General features: G+C 38.1%; 1 protein-coding gene across 1 annotated transcript in view; it reads left to right on the forward strand.

Annotated features, from left to right (window-relative positions):
* Positions 1 to 21340, forward strand: part of LOC121960358 (guanine nucleotide exchange factor VAV3) — a 108061-nt gene extending 86721 nt beyond the window's left edge. Inside the window, 10 exon segments of the mRNA XM_042510017.1 lie at positions 2241 to 2270; positions 2272 to 2307; positions 2953 to 2987; positions 3515 to 3631; positions 5559 to 5593; positions 5596 to 5645; positions 6900 to 7029; positions 12593 to 12673; positions 14569 to 14720; positions 17070 to 21340. Coding sequence (XP_042365951.1) covers positions 2241 to 2270; positions 2272 to 2307; positions 2953 to 2987; positions 3515 to 3631; positions 5559 to 5593; positions 5596 to 5645; positions 6900 to 7029; positions 12593 to 12673; positions 14569 to 14720; positions 17070 to 17114 — 711 coding nt within the window. The 3' untranslated portion in view covers positions 17115 to 21340.
* The last annotated feature ends 1433 nt before the right edge of the window (positions 21341 to 22773 follow it).

Consider the following 22773-nt stretch of genomic DNA (forward strand, 5'->3'; position numbering starts at 1 on the left):
ATATATATATATGTATGTATATATATATGTGTAATATATATATATATATATATATATATATATATATATATAAATCACATGTTTTTTTTTTAATTTAATGGCTTTGTACTGGGGACATAGTAAAATAGTAAATTTGAGCAAAAAAAGTTCAATAAAATAAAAAATAAAAATCTCAGCGTATATACAATGTAAAATATTGTGTGTTTTTTGTGATAAAGGAGATTTTAATCAGTTTAAACCCACTTGTTATTTTTTTAAACACATTTTAAAGAAAATATGAGGAAAGTATTTATGGGGAAAGAAATGCTGCATAACCCATCTGTGACTTGTCCCAGTCAAAGTAGAATTCCAGTTGTATACTTGGCTAAATGTAGCAAGTAGCTAAATGTAATTTGGACTATTCTTGCTAATGAGCTGCAAGTGAAAGTCAAATTCTCAGTAACATGTGTACGCCTACAGACAATTATACACACATCAGCCACACCTCTTATAAGGGAGCAGAACTCCCACACTCTGGAAACGTTTGTTAGTTTTATGCAAGCAATTACTTTGATGTGGCAACAGGTGTGATTCAAACCTCACTGGAGGAGGAAAGATAAGCCTTTTTTTTTTTTTTTCAAAATTTGATGCATTGTAGTGCAGAAGTCACTTACTGTGTGTGTGTGTGTGTGTGTGTGTGTGTGTGTGTGTGTGTATGTGTTTCTGAGGCTGAAATCAAAGTCATCATCATAATTTTAATGGGATTTTGCCTGAGGCCTGAAAAGGGCATTGTATTGACATGAACTGCTGTATGATTGTATTATAATCAGACATGTAGTGAGGAAACCAACAAATCTACTTAATACAAAACAGATAAAATAGATAAAGAATTCAATTAACCTTGTGTAAAAGCTTAACTAGAGGCAGCTACAGCCCCACAGTCAACAAACATTCAATATCTATCACCTTTGTAGCCAGCAGACCATAATCATTTTTGTTCTGGGGATGCGTGAAAAAATGGAATCGATCACAGTAATTTCATTTCATTCACCAGCAGCCATCTGTTTACTCTGTCAATGTTACCAGCTATAATCATTATCACACTGTTAGCGAGGATGCAGCAGAAAGCAAAGCTTTTCCACAAGAGCTGATTAAATGTCCTGAGGTGGTAGGGATGTGAAAGGTGACCACCGCAAAACCATCAAAATTGGCTTACGTGGTAGTGTGCTACCTGTGCCTCTCATTCCCAGAGGGCAAAAATAAGGAAGGTCTCAGAGCCCCTAATTAACTCCTAGAATCCCTCAAAACATCACAATCGGTTCTTCTAATAACAGTCAAGAGGTAGCTAAAGTATAGCCTTCTGGTGCTACAGCTGCTGCTGTAGTTATAGTTCTGCAAACTGTACACTAAATATAAACAAAATAATGTATTAAAACTTCAATTTGACTGGCAGCATCCTTTTCGCCAGGTCTTTTGATACATCCAGTTAACAATGAGCTTTGCTGTTTTATAATCAGACATGTAATGATGAAACCCTCAAATCTCACACTAGTACCTAATACAAACAAAACAATAGCTAAAGAAATCAATTAACCCTAATTATTTGCAAAAATGCACTTGTATAAGATCAGAGATAAAAACAAAAAAAAAATTATGTAATGCTTATCCGTCTTTTTATTTTATTTTTAATTTGTATTATTATTATTGTGTAGGAAAAGTGACTATGGACCATGTAAAGTAAAAACAATTCAGCAACAGCGGCATATTTTCTGAGTACAAAGACAAAGATTGCACATATTCTGCAGCTTCCTGTGTATTTGTGCAGTTCATATACATGCTGCAGTTACAGATGCTTTTCTGAGGCTCATTTTCTTTTCAGCTATGAAATCCATGACTGGATTATTGCCCCATATAAATCCAATATTTTGTCAGTGCACAGAAGAAAAAAAACAGCATCATCAACCCCCAGCTTCTGAGTCAGTCAGAAGAAGAAAAAGATAACTACACTACAGACTACAGACTCCCTATTTACACGGACCCAGTGTTGTTAAATCAAGGCACTGAGCTGAAAGAGGGCATCACCATGGGAGGAAAAAGGAACTCGTCCCTCTTTCCTTCCTTCCTGCCAGCCATTATTTTCAACAAATGGTTAACTGGGGCTGTAAATTTACACCGCTCTGTGTTGCAAGCTAATTGTTTCTGAATTATGGAGACACAGCCAGCCAGATGTACATAACGCAATTATCTCTCTGTGGTTTCAGGGCAAAATCCTGACGACGAAAGAAGTTGGCCTTCTTTCCAAGCGACGCTGTGAAGCCTTGCCCATGTGTAAGCAGTATTTCCTTCTAGTCGCTATGTTAGGGCCTGTTGTAGCAGCTCCTGTTTGGCTGCATGACATTTACTGGCAGTCTGGTGATGTGAAGATGGTTTGGGAGACACTTGGCATGACAAGAAAAATATCACATGGTTTTTTATGTTTTACTGTCTAATTTACTTTATTAATAACAAGCAAAGAAGAAAATAATACACATAAGAGGCAAGCATACTTTATGTTGTAGAGACTAAACTGGAAAACCGAGAGAGAAGAATAATAGCGTGTATTGTCTTCACCGACTTAACTGTGTATTAAGTGCTTGTTTGTGTTCTATCCCCCCACTGCTGGATTGTCATGTTTCCATTTGATAAAATGAAATTCACACTATGTCCAGCTGCTTCAGGTATATGAGCTGTCCTGTAGATAAGAAAATGTTATCGTCATGTCTACACTTTTGAGATAAGAAGAGCATTAAGTTGTTTTATAGGGGTTGTAAGCTGTAAAAGCGCCCGTTTTTACAGACGGGCAAAACATCAGCTTGGAGACAGCACTAAGGAACTGGCGTCAAGTACTTTACTGTAGTGTTGTATTTTGTTTGGATGAGTGCAAACTTCATGAAAATAACAACAACAAATGTTGACTTTTGCTCTTTGCTCCAGGTCCCGAAGCCCGTTGATTACTCCTCTCAAGCTTGGTAGGTTCACAAAACATCTGTCTCAGTCTGAATGTATAACATAAAAGAAGTCTGAGGTCAAAACACAGCAAATGCAGATGCACATCTATGTGTGTGGAGGATCGGATCTCACAAACCAGCTACAGGCTTATGATTAGTGTTCATTTATTTCGATTTCACAAACGTATCAAAGCAATTTTTATATTTTTATTTAGTATTTTTACTTAGAAATAAACAAACATACTTACTGTAAATTAAAATATTTACTCAAACTACTACTTTACAATAAAAATAGTTATTGTCATAAAAAAAACTCTCTTTCTCTAAATGAATAATTGAAACCAGTCAAAAAATAAATGTTCCATATCCAACCAAAATAATTTTATACATGTGCCATTATTAAATAGATGACAGATAGTTTTAGTTTTGTAATATCAAAGCAATTACTCTTTGGAAATAAAGCAAATAAAACAGCTACCACGCAAACTGTAGAGGACAGTATATATACTAAATCATATTTTTTTTCATGCATTTCTGTTGTGTTGTAGGTTTGCAGGGCCCATGGAGAGGCTTCAAGCAGAGGCCGAACTCATCAACAGGGTGAACAGCACCTACCTGGTCCGCCATCGCAGCAGAGAGTACACAGAGTACGCCATCAGTATAAAGTAAGTCTGACATGTCGATCACGTCTTTCAAGAGCCTCATAATACAGAAATTGTTGGTTTACCCACCTCTGATTACAACTAGATTCTTGGATTTTATTCATTTAGATGAATGAAAAAGGCTCTTACATAATAATAGACAATTTGCCCTCATCATAGGAGCGTCCCTTAAATGTTATATCTGTATTTAATCCTTTGAAACCTGGAGTGACATCAGTTTCCTTCTGCTGCTTCATACAGCAAATATTTAAATCTTTGTACCCTGAGCAAACTACTGCAGTTTCTTTTTCAAAACATGGGAAAAAGGGGATTGAGCACCATAGTAAAGAAATTGCAAGAAAGTGGAGGATTAAGAAAATTTATTTTTAATGAGCTAGGGAAAGTGTTTTGAGAGAAAAGGAAAAAAAGGCTTAATTCTATCAATAATTATTGTAATTATATATTTAAATTATGCTAAATAATTATTGTAATGCTTGAAGTACTTTTCAAATGTATGTATTTATTTATTTTTATTACTAATTCTCATGTAATCCTCCTGTCTTTTTGCTCAGGTTTCAAAGGGTTAAAAATAACAATAGACATTGTGGCAACAAAAATAAACTTATATATTAAATTTACTTATTACTTTACTTATTAAACTTATTTACCTTTTTATTGACTTGCAATAGCTGCCTGTCTTGGGTTTGGCTATAAACAGTCATCAGATCTTATTGTTTCTCCATAACATGACAGTTTTTCTGTGTTTGTGCAGCTTCTCTGTCTGCTAGATTCATCAGATGCCTTTAGCCAAACTTTGCAGGAAGATGTGCTATGAGATTGTGGTTAACCACAGTGATGTGTGTGAAACTGACCAAACCAGATCCTAATTACGGTGCAGGCTCTCAGTTAAGGCACATGTGGCAGAATTCATTATGGTTTAACCTCAAAACTGACAAATACTATTCACAATTATAATCACACAACCATGTTAATCTTGGTAATGAGAAATTAACATCAGAGCCCTCTTGGTGCTTGTGACAGTACCATTGTTTGTAACTATGCATGAGACAAATGGCGTAGGTGCAAATGCAGGCAGTGAAAATAAGACTTTCTTCCACAAGGAACCGGCACGCTTCTCTCTGAGCAACAGATTCATGTAAATTCATTCAACTTTTTTTTATAGCATTCTTGTTTTCTCAGCAATCGTCCGCTTCAGCGCCTTCAAGTTCCTTTTTAATTGCTTTGTGTGCACACAAATGCGGTGGTCTAAACAGAGCAGGGAACGACTGCAAGTGTGTGCTCAAGGTTATTAAATCTACCCCTGAAAGAGAGAGAAGTAAAGTAGAAAAAGAGAGGCTCTCGATGGAGAAATGACATTTTAGAGCATTACTCACAAATGGAAATATCCATGTCTTCGTTCTCTGTCTCTCAGAGTCAAGCTGGCAAGGTACCTTCCTGGACAGTTCCAAGTTTATATGGCTCCTTAATCTCTAACAAAGCCTTACTTTCTTTAAGTTTGGATATCTCAAAACACAATTCTGAAAGTTTCAATATTTATATATCATATATCATTATGAGTTTACTTTTAACAGCGAGAACTACTTTGAGATTGACAACTTTTACTGGTTATCATGTGTTACATTTCAAATTGTTCTTGTTGTGTTAAAAGAGGTCATAAAAAAACACAAACAATTCAAAGCTTTTACCCTTTTCAGCTTCAGAGCCCTATCAGCCACTCTGTTCGTGCCAACACGAGTATGTGGGTGAGGTAGCAGTTACACACATGCGCACATTTCCTCCTGACCACCCATCATTCACGTGTCACAAACCTCTGGGACCCCATGCATTACAGCGACGGCCGTGCTCTCCACAGGGGCCAGGGGCCGACCACCGATCGATGGCGGTGATCAGAGAGGGAAATTACACTCATAACTTATTCAATGGCCCACAGGTACAACAACGACGTGAAGCACATAAAGATCCTGACCAGGAGGGCTGCTTCTACATCGCTGAGAACAAGAAGTTCAGGAGCATATTAGTGAGTCCTTTTCTGCCTCTTCTTTTTTTTTTTTTTAAAATTCCACCACTGCAATTCATAAATAAATCATCGTGTTCGCTTAATGAAGTGTCAAAACCTGAATTTATTTTAGCAACGTGCACAAAAATAGCTGTGATTAGAGACATGTTTATACTGGCCTCAGGGCGTCAGCATTGTAGATAAGTCCAGTGCATATTGGAAAAGGTTCACCAGATTTCTTTCATACCAGCACTGTATTTTCTGTAGCAAAGACTAACTAATAACATGTTTTTAAGTGTAATATTTAAAAAAAAAAACTGCATTTCGTTAAACATGTAATATAATTGCACTTGATAGAGTCAGAAACTTTAATCAAAAGTTCTGTCCAATGTGGTCAGCTTCATAACATTTTATATATTATGCACCACATGATTTGCTTTGCATACTATTTGAAACTGACAGCGGATTAAAAGCAACAGGTACTCTGCTTCGCTCGGCTCTTCCTTCTTTGACAGAAATGCAGGTGATACAGATGTATATGTCAAAAGAGTTGAAAAATAAAAGCAATCATGGGTCGTTTAACCCCCTTTTAAAACCTGGATTGACATCAGTTTATTTTTGCTGCATACAAAGGCCTTTCACAAGATTTTAAACCCTTTGAAATCTGAGCAAATTGGTTTGATTAAAAAAAAAAATAAATAAATAATAAATAAATGGAGAAAACAGGCAAATTCCAACTTGGCAAGAAATATCCACAAATTGTGAGAAATTAGTCAAAGCTGCCCCCCCCCCCCCCCCCCCCCCCCCCCAAAAAAAAAAAACCAAAACGTGAAAATTCATTTTTACAAAGGAGGTACAATTATTAGAAAATTATTTTTAAATATAGATATTAATATATAACAAAGGAAAAATGTCCAGTAAACAATATTTAGAATTATTATAATTGTGTATTTTTAATTATTTTACAGAACTAAAAGGAATTTTCAATTTCTAACATTTCTATCACATTTTCTTGTTTGTTTTGTTTTTTTGCTTTTTTTTGGGTAATTTTCTTGCAATATTTTCTTTTTGGATAATTTTTTAGCCATGTCTTGTTAAGTTGTCCATTGCCTTTTCCCCGTATTTTTTAAAAAAAGAAAGCAAAGAAATTTGCTCGGTTTTAAAAGGGTTAACAGACTTTCAAGAAAAAATGTGACATTTAGTAAACACAAACGCAAATGACTGCAGTACTTTCTTTACTTATTTTCATGTATATATGTGTTTGTGTGTGTCCAGGAGCTGATTGAGTACTACAAACACCATTCCTTGAGAGAAGGTTTTAGGAGTCTGGACACAACGCTGAAGTTTCCTTACCAGGAACCGGAAAACGCTGCTATGCACCGCCTCAACCGGCCGGGTGGCAACAGTGAGTAGATCTATATAGTTATTAAGAACAGAAAGAATAAACACTTTAATGATGTAATGGTGCAACACATACAGTTTGTATGATATCTTATGAGTTAGTTGCCCAAGAATGACATTATGTACTCAGCATAAAGTTACACACTTTGCATAGTTATATAGGTTTGGTTTAGAAAAAGAAACATTGTGATGTACCTTAAAATAGCTAAAAGTCTAATGATTTTACATAGTAAACCAGGAAAGTTTGGTGTCTATTTGACCCATCCACCACACTAATCTACCTCCTTATAGAGACTTTCGCTCTTGTTTCTATTTCCTTCTTTACTTTTGCATTGGTCATGTGATCCCCGCCTTTCCGATTATATACACAATAACTGGCTCATAAAAACATGGGTTATACCAGTTGAGGTGCGTAACTTTTCATAGGCACACCTTTGAACAGTGCATGAGAACAGCCTGAATAGTAACAACTGTTACAAGAACTGGACAATGTTTTAAATACATGATTTTCTAAAATAGTATTTGCTAATTTGATATTTTTTTCAAACTAAAGTACTACAACTGCAGTGCAGATATTGCAAATTTAATAATTAGTTTCATAGAGATATCTATCCCATACTGTATTTGTAAGCTCATGATACATGGCACATCAGACTCTTATATTTCCTGTTAATAGGACAGCAGTTAAATCAGAAAGTGGGCAGTTGTTTGTTGTTGTTGGGTGCGAATCTTGTATCTCCTTATTTCACTTTTTACATTTATTTCTCATACATTAATTCTATCGGTCCCCCTCTTGAATTCACTTGGCAACATCTTCACAGCTTTAAAGAAACTAGGTAGCTATTTGTTGTTAAAAACAGTCCCGCCTCTCCTGACATTAATTTTTATGATCAAACTGTCAAACGATGGTTGGAGAATCCACTAAGCATGATATTAGATTTCATAAAACTCTCTGGACATTTTACTGAAGATCAAATCAATTTGAGTTTTAGGGGAGAGAAATAATCTGCTCGAGCTTTCGACAAGTTAACCAAAGTCAAGACCATTCATGATCAATTTGCTGGGTATTACAGGAAAGTCACATAATAAAATCATCCATTATAAGTGAATTTCAAATCTTTTTCACTTTTAATTCAATGTTTTTAATTTCACTGAGGTCACATAAACATAATATGAAAGAGTAAACTTGTAACATATATAAGATACCCGTTTACTCAAATATCTAGATTGTTTTTTTTTTACATCATACAGTAAGAACTGTAATATTATCTGGTCATTCATATTTTAGATATATTTAATTTCTATTTTTAGGATATACAGTAACTACTTAAATACTACCTGGTCAGTGTATATATATATATATATATATTATATATATATAAATAATATATATATATATTACATCATACAGTAAGAACTGTGATATTTCATAACTCACTGGTGTAGTTTTGTTTCTACTTTTGTATTTTAATCATAATTATGCTTCAGAAAGTCAAATTAAAGTTGGATTTGAAGTTTGTAACTTGTAGAATTATTAATCTAATTTAATGGTTCATATTACAATATTAGACTCATCATCATTTGATCATTTGTAGACATGTCACAGCCTTGAGTGATTTAAAAAAAAAATCAGTCATATTGAACCTTCAATCATCAATTAATTTAGTAAATGAGTGTGAGTTTCATTTGAGATTCTGAAGCTCAGCAGTGGATTATTGTTGAATGAAATCTGTAGACTGCTGCAAACGTCATTTTACACTTCAGACAGCCCAAAATGTATTTGCAGCAGCGCCTGGAAAAGCTGTCAGAAAACTTTGTTCCTGTGGTTGTTATGGTGTGTTGTCTGGCAGTTGTTGGGGTGAGGATTTGAGCTGTGTGATGTTTCTTTCTGCTCCTTGTTCTGTTATGAACAACACCTTAAGACAAAGCAGCTGTTGTCACCAACACGTTGTGAGGAGCAGAAATGTGCTGGAATGCAACGCATTGATGATCATTTATGCGTGCAGCTGCTGCTGTGTCAGTCATTACCCTTACTAACCTGATTCTCCTCAGCATTCAGGATATGGAGATGTCATCTATCAGGGCTGAATGAGAGCGAACACGACATCCAGGGAGTTGTTTTTCCCATCCGATTAGGAATGTAACAGATGTAGGGTGTGTAACTTTGAACAGAGATTTTAATGAGATGATGTTTGGTTTTGAAGAGAAGCAACAGATGAAACGGATCTTTGTCAAACTCCAACTCGGGAGTAAATACGGACATTCCTGCGACAAAAATTGAGCTTTTCTTGTGTATTTAAGGATGAAAAGATTTTTTTTTAGTAAAGGAGTATAAAGAGTTTATTTTTAGGAAAAGAATTGGCTCATAATGTTAGGTGGGAATAAGTTTCAAAATCCATTAAGAGAGGTTTAACCACCGAAGAAGAAAGTGCTGTTCGCCCAGTAAAACATCTATGATCACCCCACACAAGCTGAATGTTTCAAGCAGCGCCAGAAGAAAAGGTATTAAACACTGTGTGAGCCAGGCAAAGCAACATTGCCCATCAGTTGGCTAATGGAAAATGTATGACTTATCGCAATCAGTGGCAAAATGAGATTTCATTTGAACCTTGTATGCCACTGCGTGCAATGGAAAAAAGAGAAAAAAAAGTCCCGATTTGCTGACGATCACGTTCCAAGCGGGAGAAATGTGAACAGATTGTACGGAGCGGTTTTCTTGTTCTAGAGGAGGCCTGTTGTTCAAACTCCACTTCAGAACACAAGTCGAGACAGCTTCAATCCAAATTAGTTTTGCTCTGCTGTGGTCTTCTATCTTGTAGGCAGCCTCCTCCCGGTGTGCAGACTTCATTTACTCTCTTTCACTTCTAAATGACTCTTTGTTTTGATTTCCATCCTCCTCGAGCACTGCTGGAAGACTGCTAATTAATGTTTATGCTTTGTTTTATATTTTTTGGACAGCTTTGCAGAAGGCAAAACTGATTGATTGATAGTTTTTTTTTTACCAATACACTAACTACAACAGCAACAACACCAGTGTTAACCCAGAGTATCAATTAATATGTGTCCATGGAACAATCTGAGCTGACAGCGTGTGGGGGGACTGTGCGCTGCTGATTGGATTTTAGCTCATCTTCAGACTCTTGTGAAATGATACGTTTGTGTGTGTATGTGTGTACTCTCCTCTATTAGTCAACCAGCCCATATTGTGTATTCCAGTGTGTTCCACAAATCAGATTTTGCAAAAATGAAGCATGTAAAATGCAGCTGGTGTTTTGGTGGCTGTTTGAAGTGGAGGGCGATCCCTCTTCATATTGCTCGTACCTAGACACCATTAGGGGTTGCTGAGCTGTCTCTCAGTGTGCTGATTAGTATTCATTTTAAAAACCACTGGAGCTCTGCTCTCCTTCCAGCATATCAATAACCCAGGCCAGTTAACTTGCCAGCAGTATTGTTGGGAGCGGCACATTTTTCATAAAGTTTGGGCATTTATCTGCCATTGTGGGGATTAGATTTTCTATTCCCAGTGGCACAAATGTAGGCTCCTGTGAAAGAGCAGGTTTAGAAACTTTGAATATGGAGGCGCAGACTGAGGCAGGGATTTAATGAAGGGGAGCACATTTGTAAAATGAGTAAAAATGTTTAACAACTAATATTTGAAGCCTTAGTTTTTGGCAATTATAAATTGTTCATAAATAAATTGTTCTTGTGGTCTTTTTGCATCCCTGTGTAGTAGTTTCTGATTGCAGCTGTTGTGTCTTTGTAGTCATTTTTCCTTCTTGTAGTTATGTTGTGCCTCTTTGTAGTTGTTTTTGTATCTCCTTGTAGTTTTTTGCTTTTCTTTCTCTAACAGCTAGTTTGTACCGAGGCCCTGGTCGATGGGCTTTGGGCCTGTGCCCAATGGGCTCATAAACTAAAGCCAACTTCCTATCACCTTCTGACTTCTTGCATCTGTCTATGTAATGCATTTTAAATAATCATTTTCTGTTGTCCAGACAGTACAGATAATTTGGGAATGGGATGCTTTGTTCACCGTGGTTCAACTTTTCTGGATAAAATCATTCACTTGCATCCACTACTTTTATTGAATTTATAATGTGCAGCCTGTTTGTACTGATCAAAGCAAGCATCAGCATTTTATCCTGATTGTACTTGTGCCATATACTTGCTATGTTGACATTCCAAAATAACCCAGTGGACTCACATTTATCCATAAAGACGAAGGTACTAATACTTTCAGGGTTAGAGGTTCTATTCCCCTGAGCAAGGCGCTAACTCTGCCAACTCTAAGACATTGTTGGAATCAGATCAATCCCTGTAACTTCTTTCAGCGCCAGTGGAAATACTGGAAGGGAGATAGAAATGCAAAATCAGTGGGCCTCCAGTGGGTTATTTCTCAAGTTGTTTGCAAAGCAGAGGCACAGTTTGTCTTTCGGAAGAAGAGAAATCTGCACTGTGGACATTGTGAGCTTCAGAAAGACTACATAAAAAAACAATTAGGATACCATAGGAAACAACTATATCAATACAATATTAAGTCAAGCAATATTGTCTAAAAAGTTACCAAGTTCAACGTGTCTGTCAGAGGAAATTTGTTAAGGAGATGTGTGTCTGCAGTTGTGGCTGTATTACAGCTGGATGATTTTCTTTATAAATATGCAAATTGAAATCTATTCCCTATGCTGTAATTGTGAGTACACTGCATGTTCCTCCCAATTAAATGCACAAGTAAAGCTGTCGTCTCCCATTAATGATGCAGACTTCCTTTTGGCAAATTGGAAACAAGATATGTCATCACTCCATATTTCAACAAATTCTCAGTGGTGGTGTGTATTTGTTTTGAACCTTCAATGTTTCACCTTTAATTCAGCCGAGGCAGTCTTTACATTTTCCAACATCAGAACACAAAATGTGCTTTTTATGAAAATTAGACAATAGTGAGAAATGCTTAAAATGTTTTCATGCCCCCACACTGACGATTTTTTCAGGTTGTCTGTCCATCCCATTTTTGTGAATGCAATATTCAAAGATTAGATTTTGGCTGGTCACAGGTTAAGGCCACTGTGACCTTATGTCGATCTCATTTTGTGAATGCAATATCTAATTCTAGTTGAGAAGAGCAATACTTCATGTCTGCAAGTGTATTATGTAAATTTGTATAAGCCAGGTTTTGGAGCTTTTGTGTTTAATTTTCAGAATAAGAGCCTTTCAATTATTTTAAGTGCATAAATTCCAAAAAAAATGGAATTCTAATTGCACTGACTAGCTCACATGAGGCTAAACAGTATAAAAAATCTGACAAATAAACCATCATTAAGAACTGCTTTCTGTGGATATGTCAATTAAATACTACTTGCTGAAACTGTCATGTAGCCATCGGCAGTTTTTTTTCAATCAAACTGCAACTGTGTTCTTTAGACTTTAGAGTTGTTTTTTAAAAAAAAACAAAAAAACAAAAAAACAACATGTTTTATTTTTTCTCCTTTGCTTCTCTCTCCTTCTACCATACCCCCATCCCTGGCCTCTCCCTTCTCATTTCTCTGCTCCCTGCCTGGCCTGCCCTGCCATAGCCCCATTGCTCTGCGGCCTCTCTTTTGTAACTCCTGCCGGCTACAGCTTTGTACCTCCTTCCTCTGCTCCCTTCTGGTCAGGTACAGGTATCGCTTCTCTGTCTGTCTGCCTCTCTTACACTATTTCTCTCTTTCTCCTTTCATGTTCAAGGCTGCTTAGCATGCTGGCTGTAGCTCAGTGCTTTCACATCATCGTCTGAATCTTCGCCTTTACATCTACCGTCCAGCTCCCCATTGCACCATTTCACCTCTTTCATCATTCCGTGCACATTCTGAGTGGAGAATAGGAACTCTTTGTTTTAGTAATGCATGTATGTAGTGTATGTTATTTTGTGAGTGTGCTTTTTTGCATGTAGATACAAAAGTGTGAGGCAGAAACTGTTAAAGGAGTGGTGTTTAAAGTGTTTTCAGAGGTGAATGTAGCTGAGCTCAGTGTGTGTTTGCTTGTGTGTCTGTCCATCAAAGAAAAGTTAGGGGTGTCCAAATACACAGAGCTCCTCTATATTAGATATTCTATCCCCACAGCCAGGTTGTAGAGGTCTGACATTCCATTTCCACCTGTCAGCTTAGCCCAGTCCGACCCACCAGTCAGTGTCTGGAGAAGGTAGAAAGGCGGCAGGGTGGGATGGAGCAGAGGTAACTAGCTAACCTCCTCTACAGCCGTCTCTCAGACTGCTGTCTCCTCGACAGGATGTCTAGTCGCACACACTCACACACACACACGCACACACACGGCTCTCAGAGCATTCAAGCTGGACTTACTCAGCTAAAGAGATGCACTACATTACTACAAGAACTTGTAGGGCCACACTTCTCTTTTAGTTTGACAATGTATAAATCACACAAGAAGTGTTCACACATTAGTAGTTCATCAGATCAGCTGCAAAGCATCATTTCTAACTTAACTTTGTTTAGTTTTTTTTCCCCAGCCTTTATTTTCTAACAGATAAATTGAGTTGCACCATATATTTGTAAATCCATTACTTGGTTTAGTTTAGGCATGAAGTCTTGCTTAAGTCCATTTTTTACCATTAAAACTTCTCTAGTGAAAACTTTTTTAACTTTTAAGTAGGTTTCTAGGATAAATTTGTAGAGCTGTGCCATTAAAAGCATGCAAGTTATGTTTTGTATTGTGGCTTCACAAGCTGTAGCATAAAAAGGAGGGAAACAAAACAGAAAATCGAAGCCATGACGTTACGCTCAGGCTCTTTTTCAATAACTTCTGTCATGTAGCATTTCTTTCATCTGTCTTTTTTAAATATTAGGCCTTGGAATTGCTATCCTCATTTTAGGATAAACATGCATTCACTAAAGCAGTCTAAAACATAAAAAAACTGGAGCCTGATGCAGGAAGTCAGAGAGAGTGTGAGCAGAGCATGCAGCCACAGCTTCACAGCTGCTCTCAATCAGCTTTCAATCAGTCACTGCACCGAAAACAAAGAGAGCAGCCACACATATACACAGGTAAGCATGACAGGAAATGTAAAACACAAAATGACATGCAACACTTCCCCCCCTTAAGATGGCAGCCATACTGGTGTCATCATATCATTATTAAACAGCATTTTAGTGTCAGGTCAGATGTGTCAGCCAAATTCCATATAATTTGTTTTACTTTTTACCCATAAATCTCATATGTTCTCAAGGTAACAATAGCTGGTGTCACTGGCTCAACAAATTTAAATATTGACATTTATTTGAGAAATAATGGCTATATAGTCTACTTTTTAAAAAATGTCAGCTAAATTCAGTAAATTCCAATTTCTACTACTGAGAGGAAGAGGATGCTGACAGGCTTTTTTCTGGTTGAATGAAAAGATATCACTCATCTCCATCAGTGTGTGTACATGTGTGTATGTGTTGACACCGAAACTGATGTTTTGTATTTCTTTTTAAAGGCATCCTGTAGCACCTTGAATGAACTTCTTTTCAATTTGTTTTTTAATACCTACCTCTTTTTCTCTCTCTCTTTTTAGTGTTTACTCCAAAAGTGATTGGTGTGGCAATAGCACGGTACGACTTCAGCTCGCGTGACACCCGCGAGCTGTCACTGCAGGAGGGTGATGTAGTTAAGATCTACACAAAATCGGGAGCCAACGGCTGGTGGAGGGGCGAGGTCAATGGCAGGGTAAGTGGTAGCATAACCTCCATTGCCAAATACAAATGAGGAAAATAATCTTTTCCGAGTGCAGATATTGGCTTCCAGGTTAAAAAGTCCAACATTTGTACAATATACGCTGTACAATATATGAGTACGATAGAATACGATACGATACGATACGATGCGATGCGATGCGATGCGATGCGATGCGATGCGATGCGATGCGATGCGATACGATACGATACGATACGATATGATGCAATACATTTGATATGTAGCTTTTTACTGCATTCATGTTTAAAATTCAATTATAATTATTTAAAGCAGAAAAGTTTCAGAACTTCCTTTAGCTGTGTTCACTGAGAAACTGGTTTTGTGTCTTCATTCTGGCTGTTAAAACATTAAATCATTTTTTTAGGTAGCGCTAAACTCTCTTTGAAGATTTGCCAGATATTCTTGTCTGCAAGTACCTGGAAGGGAGTATTCAGATTTAGTCTGTTTTATCCTTAGCCTGTCATGTACACCTATCCAACATTTCATGCTCCCAATATCATTGCTTGGAAGAGTTCATTTGCTGCTCTTGTATGTCTTAAATGCGTAAATCTTCCTGTCCAACACTAAGAGCGCTTTAAAATCAGACATGGAGCGTTGAGAAATTCATGCTTCTAAATGCAGGGAGATATACTCTCCCACTCACATGCACTAGCTTGGTGGAGAATGAGTGACAAATCAGTCTGCGTGTGTGTGTGTTAGTGTGTGTGCTACAGCCCTCAGTAATGCGTCTGTGCCGTGAGTGTATTTTGTGAACAGCTGAGGTAAATGAAGAAGACTTTCTCTTTTACTAAGCCTGGTGTGTGTGTTGATGCTGCTCTGGTGAAAACCAAACACTGTACGGTAGAATCTGTTGAAAGCTGTTAGACTCTCTGTGGAGCCTTCAACCAGTGTAAACAATCGGCACTGCTGGCTGGAAAAAAGCTAGATGATTCTAACAATGGAATAACACTTTGGATTATTTTACTCTTACCTTTCATTGTCAGTTCAATGAAATTTCAGGCTCTTATCATCTTGTCATAAACATAGCGGCATGAGATATCAGCTGTCCTAATATGCTGATGTTGGTTTGGGCTTTTAAATGCATTTTCCAATCATACAAAATGACTGCAGTCATTCATATTTGTCAGTTACACACATTTAAATAGCCAAAATGATTTACATTATTTAATGTAAATCATTTCATCAGTTTTGGCCATTTAACCTCATACCTGAGCAAAAGAGCAGGTTGTTTGCCAATGACTCTCTGTCACAGTAACTGTTGTACAGAACCATCAACATGCAAATATACTCATAGAATTAAGTTAAATCCAGTAACTACTGTTAAATGTTGTAAAGTGGTCCAAGTTTTAAACAACTGGTTATTGTTGTGAAACAGTCACAGTTTGCTGAGGTCTAGGCACCCAGAGTACTTTAGGAAAGGGTGGTGGTTTGGGTTAGAATAAGCACATTTGTCATGTAACTAAGGTTACATACGTGAGTTAACTTATATTACATTTTGCTTAAGTACGTGAATATAAGTCAGTGTTTCCTTTTGGTACACTGGGCACAGACATTGGTCTCCTGGGTAAACATTCTTTATGTGTTTGACCTGTCCGCCCACTGTGATCTCCTTCCTCATTGTTTCTTAATATCACGTCAATTAACTTGCTCCTTTGCTCCCATCATTATTACTACTGCCACTAGAGGTTGCCATCTAACAATAGACATAAATATGGGACATTATGAGCTGCTTTCACAGATAACCATACAGCTGTTATTTGGGAAGGTCAATTTGTTTGTTTTTTTCAGTTCAGGTTGCAAATAGGTTGAAAGTGAAATTATTAAGAAATGTCCCTGCCAGGGTGTGCGTTTGTTGATGTCCTGGCATTGATTGCCATGTGCTTTTGTTGCCTAAACATATCAATGTGAAGCGTAATGCCACCATGTGCTTGTGTTGACATTATGGTGGGACCATCCCGGAATGTCAAGAGCAAACATGAAGGGATAATTAGAGCATAATATGTAGATATATATGTGGAAGTCTATTGCAAAGCAGCAATATGTGATGACTTGGGATAAGAACGTGTAGTTGCATTGAACCTCAGCATAAAGGAAATGGCTTAATGTTACTGTCTTTAGTATTTAAAATTGCCAACAGCAACGTGTGAAAAATACATTTTTATTATTGTTGCACATACAGTATTAAGTTCTGTACTATGGGCTCCTGGTAAGGGCATTCTGGTAAATGTAGGAAATCACCATCTGATGGAGAAAAAGCAAAGGGAGGAAAAGTGAGCACACCATGCATTACTAATGTGCGATTCTCATTTCTTCCCCCCTCAGGTCGGCTGGTTCCCATCCACATACGTAGAGGAGGGTGAGGAGTGAATGGTCCAACATGGGAAGACGAGAAAGATAAAGGAAGAATGGCAGCAGTGGCGTTAGCAAACTGTGAACATAACAGTAACAAAGAGTGAGCTTCTGCACCCCTGCATACCCCAGTGTTACTTTTCCGAGCAAAGCAGGCAGCTTCACTCTCCTCGACGGCGTTCTGTTTGCCTGCGACCATCCCAGAGGCCTTTGGGAGAGAAAAGGGCTACAGTACGTTGCAGATGCAAAGATGCCCCATCATTTCTGGTTGACTCTGTGTGGCTAAGTGACTCCACCAACTAGCAGCTTGCCTGTCAGCGGGGCACAAGCCCTCGCCAGACACCCCCTCCTCCCTCCCTAACATCCATCCATCCATAATTCACCCTGCGCTCCCTTCCTTTCTCTGCCCCAGCCAGCCCCCCCAAACTCCCACCTGTTTCTGCTTGCCAAGTCGGCCGTCGCCAGACTGTCAAAAGTAGATACTCAAATGCTACTCCTCCATTCATGCGCTCATCCATCCAAGCATCCATCCTCCCTACCACCCCCCTGTGGGAATAGAGCCATCTGAGCCGGAAAAGACCCACACTGTATTCTGCTCTTTTTTTCTCCCTTTCATCCCCTTCTCACTCTGAAGGGATTTCAGTTAGTTTTGACCTTGCCTGTGTGTTTCTTCCACTAATGCAGGTGGTTATTGATGACTTGATGACCCAGATTCACACACACACACACACACACCACCCACCTCTCCTTCCCTCCAGATTATGATCACCTCACACACACACACTCCTACAGGAGATGTAAGAGAGGGATGGCGTCGGATAGCATCGCTGCACAGTGCCAGCAATTGATCGCTTGTGTTCCTATTTTCCTCCCAACTCCTACATTCTTTATCTCCAGCCCAGCCTCTCATGTTTTTAGTTGTCTTGGCCGTTAGCGATCCTCCTGCTCTTATCGGTGGCAGCTCTGTCGACAGGAGCCCATTCGCGGAGGGTTTATCTTATTGGACGCATTAGCGGCTTGTCGGGGAACAAGCCACACTACCTATGAGCCACCTGTTCCCGAAACATAAAAAAGAAAAGAAGATGAAACACAAGCAGCCCAACTTTGCACTTTTTTTTTTGCCCTTTCTTCTCAATTTTCTCTGTCTAACTTCTGTTGCTGTTTTGTAAGGTTCATCATCTACAGATGTAATGGAAATGATGGAGTTTGATTGACTGCATTTTTTAAGAAGTTATTAACCCAGTCAATGGGAGGTTATAGACCCAGATTTGTACTACTGCAACATTTGCATCAAATGCTTCTGAAGTATTTGGGTGTATTTTTCCCCTCTCAAGAATCTAATCTGTGTAGAAACACTTGCAATTTAACAAGAAAAACATCACATTTAAAAACGTATTATGTAATAGCACTTCAGTCCAAAAGATATTAGCTCTCCGAAACCTTTTTCCTCCACTGCTTATATCTTCCTGCTAACTGTCCTCCCTCTCACTCCCTCTCTCCTTTTCTGTTTTCCACCCTCACCCCCTGTACACATTATGCACACTTTCTCCTTAATCCACAGTGAAACAGGATTTTTCCACATTTGAGGGAATAAATACCTTTATTGCAAAACATGCTGCACAACATACTCGTAATGTTGACACGCAGCAGTATACAGTCACAGACAGAGTAAGAAGGCAGTGTACACATGATTAGAATAGAGCTCATCTTATGTCTGAAGGTGAGACCTGCAGTCGGCTTTGTGCAGCGATTTTTTAATCTCTGTCAGGATGTCAACTCTCCTTCATAGTCTGAAAAAGATACAAACCATACTTCTGTGTTTGAAAGATGTACATATTGAATATTTTATTTAATTCATGGTTGGTGATTTCTGTTAACACAATGGGCAGAGGGCATGCTATGAACTAGTACTTTATTTTCTTCTTTTTAAAAAAACAAAACAAAAAAAATCTGTTCTTTGGCTATATGTTTCCTCCTCACTCTTCAAATTCAGACTCCCACACATGCCCACGCATGATAGTCATCCATCTCTTTTTTGTGAAGGGAAACTAAAAATGAAATGAAATTTAAAAAAAAAAAACTGTCACTGAAACACACTTTGGGGCAGTTTACTGACAGGCAGCGTTCTCCATTTGACAGTTTAAAGTGAAAACATGTATCAGACATTGAATAAACTTTCTCATCAAGTTTGACCACTTAATGAGATCATGAAAGCCGTAATACGGCTCACTCGTGGACGCTGCCTCGGGTAACAGCCCTCGGGGCCTGGCTTCCATTCAGAGCTATCATCCTCCCTTGTCATGTCCTCATTGTGTCCCTGCCACTGGGCATTGTGTCAGAAATATATTTTGTGAATCAAAGTAAGACTTTATTGTAATGATGCTTTTGTATGCGCTTCATGGAGCCCATTATGTTTGGAAATCTTAAATAACCCCCTGCCATCCCTGCCACTCCATGCCACTCTAATGTGTATGACAAAATGCTGTTTTTGTTCTCACTCATATTATTTAATGTTAGGTGGATGAAATCTGTCAAAAAAGGGTCACATTAATATATATTCTTTTGATACTGTGACATCTTTTTCCTTTAAAAAAATATATATATATTAACAGTGTCATTAAGTGACCACTAGATGGAAGCATCCTAAACACTTCTTCTTGAAGCGGTCACCTTCAACTTGCTTAAGTTTGGAGATGACATCATCTGATTAGGTAAACAACATGAGAGAATTTAGCATCAGACTTGTTGCTGTGAGTGAGAGAAAGAAAAGACAAAACCAAAGGATCAAAACACACTTTTTAAAGAAGTTAACACTAATGATTGATAATGCAGACAGACAAAAAACCCAAAAGAACAAATCTTACATTTGAAAAATCATTGTGTTCTTCTTCTTCTACCAGATGTTGTCAGATTCATTGATTTTCCTGAACATTTCCTAGGAAGACTAAGAAAACTAGGAAGATATTTCTCTTCTCCTTCTTCCTCCTACAGTCTCTGAGCAGCCAAACCTTACATTTATAACATCTTTAGGAAATCTGAGGTGAGGCAGCGGCACAAATGCGATCCAGCACAAGCGCCTTTCCTGTCTTGGGAGAACTGGCAAGGCAGAGTGGGCTTCTCTAATCGCAGACTCCAGTAATCCACTCCCGCACTCCTCCTCCGCCCAGATGAACTCTGACAGCGGGGCCATTTACAACTGCAGGCCTTCCTCCACTCCGAGTGCGTTTCCCAGATTTTTTTTGTGTGTGCAGGAGGGACGGGAGGAAGGCTCAAGGGTATCTGTGATCTAATCATTACACCATCTCCTCACCCCAGCGACCCTGCTGCATCCATCTCTCTGTCGGCTCCTCTCCCTCTCGCTCTATCTCACCTTGTCACTTCTCTCTCTCTCTTTTTCCCCATATATCTTTCATCCAATCTCTGTCTTCTTGGTTTCTCTCTGTATTCTGTCCCTCACCCCGATGCTCTGTTGCTGTAACTGCGCTGCTTGATGTAAGAAGATTCAGTATTATCAGGAGGGGAGGGAGAGAGGCGGCGCATTCTCTATAAACAACCACAGAAAAATGAAGACTAGTTTAATTTTACCACTAATTCATAGACTGAGAGAGATGATGCTAATTAGAGAATGAATTAGAGCTCACTTTTCCCACTGTTATCTCCTCATATAGTACAGTGTGAGCACAGATTATGTCCATATGCAGAGGCACACACCATGTACGTGTGGAGAAACATCTTGACAGGATTTAGTGCTGGGCAAGTCTTAGCCCAGCAGGGGTTTTTAGGATACAATCTCCTTAACCAACATGTGAGGACAATTCTGCAGCAACCTGAACAGAAACATAATACCCCCCCTCGCCCGCACATAAAAAAAATATGTCATATAATACTTCTTTCTCTCCAGGCTGAAAATCCATCCCTAATCCATTGACAAACCATGCACCCCTCTCTGTGTTATATAGCTATCAGCGCTCACTCCTGACTGAAGTTTACATTCATTGTGTTCCTGCTCCGTGTCCATGTTCTGTTATCCCAATGAAGCCAAAGATGTATGCTGTACTTTGTACTGTGTACTGTGATGTACTATGCTGTACACTCTATGTTCTGTCTTATAACCACGGTACCCGACCGCTGTGGCCTAACTCTAAAACCATGCAATCTCGACTGTGTAGCATTACCGTGTATTGTTGCTGTATTATACTGTAAAATATGTACATAGCATATAATAAAGATATACATTGCTTCTTCTAATGGGTTGTGGTCTTTTCATATTGTGTGTTTTGGCAGATTTAAAGCTAAAGTAATTTGCATTACACCTAGTGTTTAAGGTAGTAATAAGGATACATTAACCTCTAAAGAATCAAGAATGTGTGAACACATACAAGGATTTTTCCCCCCAGTTATCTTTAATGCACATTCAAAGCAATAGATATCACAGCAACATTTCCCCTGTGAGATCAATAATTCATTCCATATAATTAAAAAACAATGACAACAATGCTTAACAATGTAAACGTGCATTTGACAATTGTGTACAGATCTCTCTGTCTTTATCTCTCTTGTTTTTTAAAGTTAGACATTCAAACCTGTGGTGGAATCTGACTAGGTAGATCTGTATTATTACTGTGCCCGAGAGCATATTTGGGGTACCTGTTCTTAAATATTAAGACATTATGCGACTTAACACTTATTCCAATACATTTCAGAAAAGAATGTTGTAATTTTACATTCACTAAACAAATTTAGTTAGTGTTTACTTTACAGATTAAACATAATAAAACTTTTTTTTAAGGTATTACCAGGTTATTTTTTTTTTTCAAATGTCACCTACATGTAATCTTTCTCCCACAATGAAAAACCCCAAATCTTTGAATACCTGGAATCAGCACAGGCTTTGTTCTGCACAGTGGAACTCCAACATCCAAGCAACACACATTTTTGAGAGGAGGATCAGAACAAGGACTATCAGAACACAGCATTGGTAAAAAAATAGGGCATGCTGGAAGTACTGAAACACTTTATGTATAGTTACCGAGTTTTTGAACTTTCAAATGACATTTTAATGTATGAACTCTTTAATTAGTAACCATGGTGCTACTTAACAGACATTTTTAGACTTGAAAGCAATCTCTGAACAACTAATTAATAATTTCAAGACTGCACATGAGTGACGTCAACATTAATAATCACCAACAGCTAAGGAACAACAGGAGCACAAAGCCTGCTGCCAACTCTTGTCAGTAAAACCAAAAGAGTGTAATTCTGTGTCCGGCCTTTATTTTGGTCAGTCTCATCCCTGTCAGCTCAGCAGGCTCAGAAGTGACTTCCTGGCTAAAATTAGTCGGGTCCTTGAAGTATAGTAGTGCTCATTAAATGGCTGCCATGGTGTTACTGCCGTGTATTGTTGCTGTTCCCTCTACAGGACTTAAATAACCTGCAGCCAGTGGGGTGCTGTTTCTCACTAGCTGATTGGTTAATAGGTGCGAATGAATGTGGGGATAAATGGTGGGTTTTGTTGCTGTTATCATGCTGACAATAATGAAGCAAGTTAACCAAACTTCTATTTATAGCGAGTAAAAATTAAAGCAAAAAGGTGAATGCTAACAGTTATGTGGGTGTGTGAAAGACATGCAGTGAATAGTTGTACAAGTGTGTGAAAGATGGATACCATATGTTAATG

The sequence above is a fragment of the Plectropomus leopardus genome, chromosome 21 (assembly GCF_008729295.1).
Source record: "Plectropomus leopardus isolate mb chromosome 21, YSFRI_Pleo_2.0, whole genome shotgun sequence".
In the NCBI taxonomy this organism is placed as follows: Eukaryota; Metazoa; Chordata; class Actinopteri; order Perciformes; family Serranidae; genus Plectropomus; species Plectropomus leopardus.